Genomic DNA, 11,557 nt, shown 5'->3' on the forward strand with positions numbered 1-11,557 from the left:
ATGTGGCCCATGGGCACAAATAATTGCCCACCCCTGCCTTAGGCGACCTACTTCTCCAACATGGGCCTCAATTTCCCCCCTTTAAATAGCATGACTAGTTCTTTCCACCAGGCAGGGCGGCTATGCAAAGCCATGTTAATGACTGCTTGTGACATCCAGTGGGGCCTCTGGACGTCAAGTGCTATGTAGAGGGAAGGATAGATTTGGATGTCAGGAGCTGTGGCCAGGTGCAATATTCTGTTCTGTTCTGTTCTCCTCCCTGCCACCAGCTGGCACAGAGTAGCAGCAGGAGACTGCTGCACAGTCCTGGACAGCCTGCTGGGAATGATGGAAGCTGCTCAGCCAGTGTGAGGGTAACATTTGCCAGATCTGTCATGCAGTGTCACACATCCTTAGGGCAACCACAGTGCAGCTTTTAGGAGAAGGCAACCGTGCCTTCATCTGCAGTACAGAGCAGCTTTCCCTGCCCCAGTGCCAGCCCCCACCCCACGGACCTCCCTCTTCGCACCTCCTTTCTCAAGAGAACAGCATTGCTCATCTGCCTTGTTCCAGAGCATCTCTTTCTCAGTTCACTTTTCCACTCTCACCTGACAGGAATCTCTGCCCAGGGCCCAGTTTCCCCCGTTGCAGAACACTGGTATCTAATGGGTGCGGTGCCGGGCTGACCCTCAGGACCCTTGGCTTGTATTCTTGGCTCTGCTGCTGACTTGCTGGGTGGCCTTAGGCAAGTCACTTCCCTACCCTGGGCCTCAGTTTCTCCATCTCTGCCATGGTGATATTGATGCCAGCTCCCTTTGTGAAGCATTTTGATGCTTATGGAGGAAAAGGATTCATAGATAACTAAGCTGTAGCCTTTGCTTTTTCCCTGAGCCACCACCAGGCCCTGTATTTTGCTTGAGGTATTTGATACAAATGGGTAGGAAAATCCTGTCTTCCTTTACAAACAGGAGGTGTCCAGCCCTGCACTGTGAAAGCAGATAAGCTGCTCTGAGCAGCCTGCCCAGGAAACCAGCTTAGCTGCACTGCTTCTAAAAACAAATCCAATTTGCCAAAAGGCACCTCCAGCTCCTACATAATCAACAGATTTATCACAGGGCATGTGTACCCTGGAGCTGCTGTTCCCATGGGTGCTGCCCACCTGGTGGCCCTGTTCCCACCCCATCCCTGCCAGCCTAGGTTGCCAGTGGATATAAAAGACTGGAGTTTCTCTTGCCCCTGTCAACTTATTGTCCTTGGTACTAGCATGTCTCTCCTGTGGCTGCTCTCCTGCCTGACACTGGCAAGTGCTGCTCATGGTAAGCTGTAGTGAGCCTCTTCTTCTTGTGCTGCATAGACAAGCGAGGGCCATTACAGGACTAAATAATCTAGGCTGGGATTCAGGAAAACCCTGTGTGTGGATACACATGGCACAGGCTGATGTTGGGCAGGCTGACAGGCAGAAACAGTCAAAGCCCTGTGTCCAGCCATCTCAGGGAGGGTTCTCCACTAGGGGCATGGTGTGTGAGGCTTTGTGACTTAGCAGGAAGATCACTGACCTGAGGCTCAGGGTACCTGGGCTCCATTCCTGGCTCTGACACTGGCCTACTTGTCAGACTGGTTACTGAGAATCCTTGAATTTTATTCAATACCTTCTTAAAACATGCAGTGTTGTTGTGTGCTAGTACACAGCTGCTGCATCACACACCAGAGAGGGCTGCATTTCACTGGTGGGCTCTGGGAAGGATAAGGTTTGTTAGTACAGTGAGAGCAGTGGGAAATGATCTGATAAAGTTTCATGGTGGTTTCTAGCTGTGCTCAGTCACATCCCACTTCCTGAAATTCAGCATTCAGGGCTGAAATGTCCTATGACTGACCAGGGCTGAAAGAAAGGGGCTGAACTGATTTCAAGCATAAAGAGGGTGAGGTGTAAAAGCAAGTGTCCTGTGATAAAACAACTGATTCCAGCTTGTATTTGTATAGCCCTGCAGCTGAAAAAGCTGAGAGATGGAAAGAAACCCTTGTACTCAGAGTCATTCTGCAAAATCCTGAGTGTGCTTAAGTAACTAAGGAGTGAAAATGTAACTGGCTGGTCGAGATTCAGTGCTGCTGTCGCTGGTGAACCTACAGGGCTGGCAATGGAGATACTAAGAAAAACTAGTGTGCACCAGTCCATGAGGGGCCATTGGTGAGAAGGAATGGGTTCAGCATCAACCCTGTCCTCATCATGAGCAGATTGAGTGGGATCGTGTTCAGATCCCCATCTGCATCTGGACTCTCTCTTTATTGTGGCTAATGGTCCCATCCCCGTAGCATGGGATACCTGGTGGGGAGAGATACTAGCTGACTCATTTGTCCTCAGGATGTGGCATTCCAGCCATCCAGCCCATCATCAGTGGCTACACTCGAATTGTAAATGGTGAGGAAGCAGTTCCTGGATCCTGGCCTTGGCAGGCCTCCCTGCAGGTGAGAAGCTGTGGAAGTCACTGTGTTGATGCCATCCTCATTGGTTACTGGTGCCCTAATCTCCAATCCAGTAAAGCACAATGTCTTTCCTCCTGGGCTCCACCCCTGCAGTGATTCCCCTGCCCCTCATTCACCAAGCTCTCTCTTAGCATCCTTATTGACAGAGCAGGTTACTGAAGCCTTTGGGGGGATGCTGGGGGCAACTCTAAGGTCTTATAGTCTCTTGCCTATTTTATATTGCAGGAGAAGAGTGGCTGGCACTTCTGTGGAGGGTCCCTGGTCAGGGAGGACTGGGTGGTGACAGCTGCACACTGTGGAGTGACGTGAGTAGGAAGTGCTGCCCGTTCACGGGCTATCAATAGGGGAAGGGGAAGGATGGTGTACTGGGTGCAGCATGGCTCAGCAGCCTGGCTGTCTCCTGCTGAATGCTTCCAAGGGGGTGAGAAACCGGTTGGGAGACCAGAAAGCTGTGGACAGAGCCACCCTGAGCAAGAGCACACCTTAGCTTCTGTGGGATTGTTCCAGCTCCCTCTCCCAGTGTGAGAAACTACCTCTGGCCCCCAGACATGACAGCTTAGCCAGGCAGCAGGGTCTGCTTTCTGCTAGACATGTCAATGAGAAGAGTTCCCTTCTACATGGATGTACAGCCTGTGCGGGATGCTCCAACTGTGTGCAGATGAAGGCTTCTTGGCAAGTGGCCCCAAGTGTGCTAGATACAGACCCACTTGACGCACTGCCAAATGTGGCAGCTCCATTGACCTCAAGGGCATGTTATCAAGTCCTGATGGGATTAGCAGACAAGGGGTCATCATGGCAGCAAACCACTGAGTGCACATGGATCCAGTCCCATTTCCCCTGTCATCCAGTTTGGATTGTATTTGATGCCAATCAAACACTTCACAAGAGCATCCTTGTTTATGTAAAAGAGGACAGGGGAGCCTCCACCTCCTGGGCTCCTGCAGTCAGATGTCCCCCTGCTTTGGGAAAGTCTCCCATAGACATTAACTACCTTCTCCTCTGGCCTCAGGACATCCAATGTGGTGGTGCTTGGGGAACATGATCGCGGCTCCAGTACGGAGCAGGTACAGAAACTGGCAGTCAAAAAGGTGAGTAAGAGTGCTTTACAGCACCAGCCTTGCTGCTCTGGCATTGTTGCTACAGGCAGGCTGGCTAGGGCAAACAGGAGAACAAACAGCCTGAGGCAGAGACCCCTCAGACCTCCTTGAGGAATGAGCCCCTGTGTGGTGTGGAATAAGCCTGCATTTTTGCCCACTCTAGGGACAGCCCCTTGTGGCCTGGGCGGCTGACCTGCAGCCTCAGTCCTGGATGTGCTCTCTCAGCATGAGAGCCCCATGTTGGGGGTGATGGCTGTGGAACCAGCAAGAGCTGGGGAAAGGGCAGGGCCCTGTGACCTGTACTGTACTCCCAGGGGGCTCTGAGAGGGTGCAGCACATGGGTGCCCCTCTGCAGCCAGCCAGTGCAGTTGCCAACGGTGTTAAAGGGGCAGGGGCAGGGGTACGGGCAGAGGCAGGGCTTGGACCATCTCTCCTCACATGCTCTTTGTGCCCCCTGGCCCTGGGCTGTCCACAGTCTGCCCTAACCAAGCAGTCACTGGTTGTATCGAGGGAGCACCTAGTGTCCCTTATGCACTGAGCTGCTTCTTCCCCAGACAGCCTGCTCCCTATCCCTATTTCCTGTGGGACTTGGTGCCAGACAATGCAACTCAGCTCCCAGCATGCTGTGGGACTGCATAAAGCCTATAGTTGGAGTATGCCCTGCACAGGCTTTCCTGGGGCTGAAAGCTGATTCCACTGCCACCACCCACAACGTGGGGCTCTCATGCTGAGAGTGACTGCTGAAAGAGCTGATTCCGGGGTGCAGTGTGGGTGCTCAGATCTGTCCCAGGCCTGGAGGTGCAGCAGGGCTGGGCTACCCCACAGGTGCACCCCTGTTGGGCTGTGCCAGGGGCTGGAGGGCAGCCTGCTGGTGAGAGATGAGATGACGGGAGCAATCTGTGTGCCCATCTACTTTTTCTTCACGGGCCTGTTTCTGTGCCTCAGGTCTTCACCCACCCAAAGTGGAACCGCCAAACCATTGACTATGACATCGCTCTCATCAAGCTGGCCACTCCTGCTAAACTCAGCAGGACAGTCTCCCCTGTGTGCCTGGGAGAAACCAGGGATCACTTCTATAGTGGCGAGCTCTGTGTCACCACAGGATGGGGCAAGACCCGGTATAATGGTATGTGCTGTCAGCTGGATCTTTGCAGGGGAGGAGATCCCATGCCAGCTAGGAAGGTGCTGCTGAAACAGCCCCAAATGCTGCCTGCTTGGCTAGTGAAGGGTTCTGTAGTCATCCTTGCACACACAGAGGGAAGGCAGCGTGGTTAGACAGCAACCCAAGAGCCTGGGGGAGCAAGGCCTGGTTGTGGCCCTCCCACTACTGCTCAGCTAGCCTCCCTGGGCCTCCTCTTAACAACTGGACAGTAATGTGCCCTTACATATTTCGGGGACTGGGTGTCTATAACCATTGATGTCAATCTAGCAGTTCCACCTCAAGGAGGAAAGCACCCAGCACCAGGCAAGTGTGGGTTTATGATGAGCTGAGGGCTGAGCACCCTAGGGCTTGGGAGAAGCCTGGATCTGGGACCAGCCACTGTAGCCAGCCCTTCTCTTCAGTGTGAAATCCCCTAAGCCAGAATCAACATGTAGCTTTGTGGCTTGGGCCCTTTTCTGGTGAAGAGGTTGGACTAGATACGACAGCACCCAGCTGTGGAGGGACCTGGCTGGGTGCCTGGGGCACAGCAGCAGTAGCGACTTCCAGTTGCCACTGTGATTGCAATTGCAATTGTGTAGCTAGTGGCAGCAAATTTTTTTTTGTCCTCCCCAATTCAGGACAAAATTGTCCCATTCACCCTGCTCTAGTTATACTGGTGGCAGCACCCTACATGCACCAGTGAAAGACGTTGGCTTATGAGACCTTCCCTGGGAGTGAGGCAGGTCCATAGACTAAACTGTTGAGGGTACTGGGCATTGGGGTTGCAGATAGGGGATCAGGGTAGGTCCCTGGAGAAATCCTTTCCTTGGGAAGGGGCCCAACAAAGAGATGAGCTGGGGCAGCCTTGGCTGGCTAGGTAGTTAGATGGACCCTGTGATAACAGCTCTTCCTGTCTTACAGAGACGCTGCCCAGGAAATTATGGGCTCTCTGAGTGTGGGGTGGGAGGAAGACACATAGTCAAGGAAACTTGGGGCACTGTTAATAAAAGCAGCGTCTTCTGTTGGTGCCATATCAGGCCAGTATCCCTAAGCTATGGCAGAGCCCTCCAGCATCAGCAAGCCTAAGAGACAGGTGTGCCCCTCTGTGGAGTGAAACATCTGCAGCTTCGTGCCTGCTGACATGGGGAGGTGTGATCCTAGAAAGGAGGAAGGCACAAGCTGCTTTGAGGTTGGCCACCTAGGCTTCCAGCAGCAAAGGAAGATGGGACTCCCAAATCCATTTGGGACCAGTGGATCAATGGTTGGTCTCCAGTGCAGAGGGGAAGGTTCTCATCAGGGGGTTGCAGCTGAGAATTTGATGGGATGCCTGCCAGGATCTCACACAGTTCAAATGGCCTGTGCAGACACTGCACATGTCTGGGGGGGCTCCAGGAGCATGCCCAGATCCCATTTATCACATATGCCATCTGCTGGGGCCTCACCCCAAGTGTAACACCCATACCTGACCAGTGTCACCCAGTCCTGAACCCTCGCTCATTCTGTTCCCCTTGCAGCTTTCCTCACCCCCAACAAGCTACAGCAGACAGCACTACCCCTGCTGAGCAACCTTCAGTGTGAAGAGTACTGGGGCAACCAGATCACAAACCAGATGATCTGTGCTGGTGCAGCTGGCTCCTCTTCCTGCATGGTGCGTATCCTGGGACCTGTCCCCACCTCAAGTGCCCAGGGACCCTTTGGGGAGCTCAGGCTTTCTTAGTTGGCTACCCTGTGCTGCTGCTAATCCTAGGGCCTAGCCAAATACAACTAGTAGGGCTACTAGCCCCCTCCAGCCTCTTGCTCCCCTGGGTGAGAGTAGAGCCCATCACAGGGAGTGGGCCCTGCATGCCTGCTAAATAGGCTAACAGGGACATCTGTAGCTGACTGACTTCCTGACTTCTCCATTGCTGGGCTATGGCATAGGCTATGAGGGGCATCAAGCAGGGGAACATAGGAGAGAGGAAGGGATGGGGGAGCCAAGGTTCTCTCGGCAGATCTCTTAGGGGGTAGTGCTCAACTGTGGTCCACAAGACAGATCTGGCCTGCAGAGCCATGTCATCTAACCCATGGAGCTCCCCATGGGTCTGGAAATTTGGTGGTGGGGGACCAGAGGCAGCATTAATTGCCAAGCTCACTGGCCACCAGATTTCCAGACATGACACCTGTGAGCTGGATTATACTGGTGTGCAGTGTTGCAGTGCTGACCCCCTGCAGGATCAGGCCCGCAGCTGACCTTGCCTGCAGGATCTGGCCCTCAGACCAGCCCTGTACTACTCACTCAGTCTGCAGGGCTGGCTAGATTGAGCACCACTATCCTAGGTGTCAGGGGTATGGATACTTCCCAAGTCCAAGCCTGGCTTCCTCTCTAGGGCCCCCTGAGCCCTCGCTGGATCTCATGAGGTAATTGTTCAGAGGGCCCTGAGCCTCAGACCCTCCCTAGGCAAGCCTCCCAGTGACCAAGGCAAAGCTAGGCTGGGAAGGTGTACTGAGCAGGACACAGAGCAGAAAAGTCATGTCAGGAATTGTCCCTGGAGCAGGGTTGTGGGTGTGGAGATGGCAGGACAGAAGCCAGCTTCGTTCAGGCTTCCTGGGATGGGAATCTCCAGTGTGGCTCCTCTTGCATTACACAAGGGCTTTTGCAGTGTGTGAGCTGCTCCTTAGGTTCCTGTTGACGTGTCAGCAGCTAGGGTGGCGCAGAGCTCCCTTGGGCCCAGTTTCTGAGTGTGGCTCTCCTGTCTGCTCTGCAGGGTGACTCTGGTGGCCCCCTCGTATGCCCAAAGAATGGAGCCTGGTACCTGGTGGGGATTGTGTCCTGGGGCAGTAGCAAGTGCTCCACCACCACCCCCGCAGTCTACGCCCGCGTGACTGAGTTCCATGAGTGGATTGTCCAGACCATGGCAAGCAACTGAGCTGGCTTTACTGGGTCTGAGCCAATAAAAGTACTGTTTAGCCTCAAAGTCTCGGTCCTGTTCTCTTGCTGCACATTACTGAATCACGCACTGCTCAGTGGATGCTGTTAGAGCAAATCCATCATGACCCACACACTATTACCAGCCTGGAAGCTCCATGGCTCACCCAGCTCAGATATAACCTTCTGCCCCATTTGCCCCTTTAGAAAAAAGATGCTCTGTCCCTCGTCCTGAAGTTGTTCAGTGTTCCTGTGGCCGTTTAACTCCACCATAGGAGTGACTGCGTTTCAGTGGTAGTAGAAGAATATCCTTGTGTACTGTCCATGGCTTATCCAGTTGTTTGGCCATGAAGGCTGTAACAAAAACGCAGCCCTGTAGCGGGTGATTTCCTACCCTCTCTGCCCCATGTTAAGCATACGTAGCCTGTTTACACCCAAAATCAGACTCAAAGCAACTTTTTGCTTCCCTCACCTACTCCCTCATTCCTCTTCCCTTGTCTGCTGGGTCTACCCACTTGTCTCAGTGACACATCATCCCAGTCTCTTCTTCCAGTCGTTCTGACAGATGCTCTAAAGTCTTCTTTACCCCAGGCCTACCCCCCGCCACTGCCCAGCCACCTGCCAAATTCACCCTTTCCTCACCATAAATAACAGAGGCTGAGCACCATCTCCACACAGGGGCCATTAGAAATACCAGTATTGCCCATGTCAGCATGAGGCCCAGGCGCACAGCTCCTCACTCTCCCCGCATGTACTGATCCTGGAAGTGTCTCCTCAGGGCCCTGCCCTGTTGACTTGGGGCTGTTTCAGGGGACAAGGCTGCTGCCACAACCTTAGAGAGATGGTTCCATAGGCAAGAGGATGGGGGGCTCTGCTGCATCATTTCCCTCCTCACCCTCCCACCTGGGTGCTGTTGCCATTGCTGCTTTCACTTTTCTATGGAGGATGGCTGGCTTGCTGAGACAGGCACCCTCCCAGGGTCTGTCTGGATCCTATGCAGTGATAGTTTTTATCAGAAAAAAACTAATGTTTTCAGCCTTTTTTTGATTTCTGCCTGCCCAAACAGGTGCTTCAGGCCAGGGCGTGAGCACGTGACACATTCAGGCTCAGAACACGAGATTCTTTCGGGGAGACTTGTTCTGTGGGGGAAGAAATGTTGTGAATGATGACCCCCCCAGTCAGCCTCTCTAGACACCACACACTGGCACGTCCTGCATCCTGGGGGCTGCAGCTGGCACAAGTAGAGGGGAGACTGGGCCTGATCAATCGAGTGTTCACACTGGCAGTGCCTGGAGACACAGACAGGGTCAGTGACCCAGTGCAGTTTATTGCTGGCACATGTAGCAAAAAGATACTCCTTGGTCCAGAGCTGGTTGCTAAATTAATTGCCACTATTACCTTGACAAATTCAACTTTCTAAATGTGTCAGGAATGGCTGCTTGTTGCTGTAGGCACACTCAGCTCTCAGTGTGCCACAAAACCCCAGTGTCCCAGAAGTCTCTGGTAACTTTCCCCTTGTTCCATTGCCTTTCTGCTCTTTTGATTTGGAAGTTTTTCCTGAGCTTCAAACTACATTTGCTCTGCTGCAGTTTAAACCCATTGCATCATATCCTGAATTCTGTGGTAGGGGAGGACACTTTTTCTTCTCCTTTATGGCAGCCTTTCAGATGTCTGACAACTGCTCTCATGGCCCCTATTAATCTCTTTGCCAGACTAAACATACCCAGTTTTCACACTCTTCCCTCATATAGCTTACTTTACAATCCCTTTACCATCTCAGTTACTTGTCTTTGGATCCTCTATTTCTCTACATCTTCCTTAAAATGTGGAGCCCAGAGCTGGACACAATAATTCAACTGCTTAATAAGTTGAGTGCTGCTCTTGCTCCCTGTGTTTTATACAGAAAACTCCTGTTAACACAGCCCAAAATGGCATCAGCTGGGTTTTTTTGTGCAGCATGACCTCTTGACTCATGCTGAGTCCATGATACACCAAAACCCTCTGCTCCTTTGCGACAGTCCTGTGCCCAGAAAGCCACCCCCACCCTTTTCTGTCGGTGTGCATTTGGATATATAGCACCTTACATTTGTCTCCTGAGTACAGGGGATCCCTGCCCCCAACTACTGAGATCAATACAACTCTGAATGGGATGAAGGGTCCACACTAGGGGCTTTGCTGTCAGAACCACAGAGCCTAATTCAGACTAAACTGTGGCCAGAAGCTGAGAAGCTGGGACGCAGGAGGGTGCACAGGTCAGCTTGGAGTGAGCAGCATGGGGCAAGGATGTGGACAAAGCTTGGGTGATGTCAGCAGTGGAGCATGGTGACAAGAGCTGATACTGACCTAGTCTCTTTCACCCAAGGGACCTCAAAATATTCAGTACATTGTCCCCAGCAATCCTTTGTCCTCTATTAAGATGGAGCCTGGAGTGTGGCTGTTGTTTAATGATGTACAGAAATGCTACATGCCAGTTTAGGAATGCATGTGGAAAAGGCCTCATAGGCTGAAATGCGATAGGGCAGGGATGGTCAACCCATGCTCCAGATCCAGCCCCCAACACCTTGTCATCCAGCCTGCAGTGCTCCCCACAAGTTCATGGGAAGCCCCATTGACCATAGCCCTATGTGCTAGATCCAGCAAGCACAACAGCATGGGACCCAATCCCAGCACATGTGGCTAGACAGAAGCGGTACAGAGCCCTGAGGTCCTGATCCTGGCACACAGGGATAAGCAGAGGCAACACAAAAATCCCAAACCTGACATGCAGGGTTCAGCAGGAGCAATGCAGGGGTCCCAATCCTATCATGCAGGACGAGGCAGCGGTGGCACATAGTGCCAGGACCCTGATCCCAGCACACAAGCCAGGTGGGAGCTGTGCAGGATCCCAGGACCCCAATCCTGGCATGTGGGACCAATCAAAGCTGTATGGGCAGGGTCTGGGCATATGGGCCTAATCTTGGGGCCCAGTCTGGCCTAGGGACTGGCTCTGAACTACTCATTTGGCCCATGGGGTCAAAAGGCTAAGCACCACAGTGCTAGAGAAATGTAGTTCCTTATGTGGAAATATGGTTAGGTATGCAGCCTGCCATGCTGCTCTTACTCTGGCTATTGGCTAGCTAATGCCCCCTCACAAACCCTTTAGCATCCTGTGAGAAAGGGGCTCAGCAGGTACTGACTCCATGTAGTGAGCAGCCCCTAGGAAACCAACACTGCTCATGTCTCCCTCTCTATCCTGCCTAGGCAGTGAGTGACAAGGAATCACAGTGGAAGGGGCATTATATGGAGAACCAAAATACTACAGATACAGAGACTATGTCTACTAAGATGTATGGAGGTCCCTGCTATCCCAAGCCATCCCTGAGGAGCTCTGGTTGGACAAGGAATGCACCTTTCTCCACTTGTGGAGGGAATGGAGAATCCCATTTCCTCTGGATTTTGGTATGCTTGGAGGCCAGTAAGTCTCCTCCCAGGAGAAAGGCCTCCCTGCACACCACAGCATGAAAGCAATCACAAAGCAGAAGAGTTCTAGGCAAACTTTTATGTTCTCATGTCAGCACAGTACATGGAAATGAATATAAATACAGACTGTGACTCTGTAGCTCTGGGAACCAGCAGAAGCTCCACAATTTTTCAAGGCACCAATTTCAATTTGCATTTCTGCTACAGCTGGTATTATTAGCAAAACCAAAATGTGAAATGCAATGGGTAGGCAAACCTCTCTGCACCTGGCCCACTGTCACCCCAATGCTGCCAGTGTGACAGATAGTGGCACTGGATGAGGCAATGGATGACTATGGACACCCCTTCTGACAGTTTAACTGTACTTTTTTAATACATACATACACACACACACGCGCGCGTGGATGCGTGCACACACACACACATGCATACACATGCACAGACACACACATACATACATGCATACATATATAGGTATGTGTGTGCATGTGTATG

General features: G+C 52.4%; 1 protein-coding gene across 1 annotated transcript; it reads left to right on the forward strand.

The window, feature by feature from the left end:
* Positions 1–7,657, forward strand: LOC109310778 (chymotrypsinogen A-like). Its single transcript, XM_019536135.1, has 7 exons — positions 1–1,295; positions 2,339–2,442; positions 2,686–2,765; positions 3,470–3,548; positions 4,503–4,683; positions 6,213–6,346; positions 7,443–7,657. Exons 1-7 carry the CDS (start codon positions 1,124–1,126, stop codon positions 7,602–7,604), a joined length of 912 nt encoding a protein of 303 aa, XP_019391680.1. The 5' UTR covers positions 1–1,123; the 3' UTR covers positions 7,605–7,657.
* The last annotated feature ends 3,900 nt before the right edge of the window (positions 7,658–11,557 follow it).

Source organism: Crocodylus porosus, unplaced genomic scaffold (assembly GCF_001723895.1).
Source record: "Crocodylus porosus isolate Cpor-Errol unplaced genomic scaffold, CroPor_comp1, whole genome shotgun sequence".
Classification (NCBI taxonomy): domain Eukaryota; kingdom Metazoa; phylum Chordata; order Crocodylia; family Crocodylidae; genus Crocodylus; species Crocodylus porosus.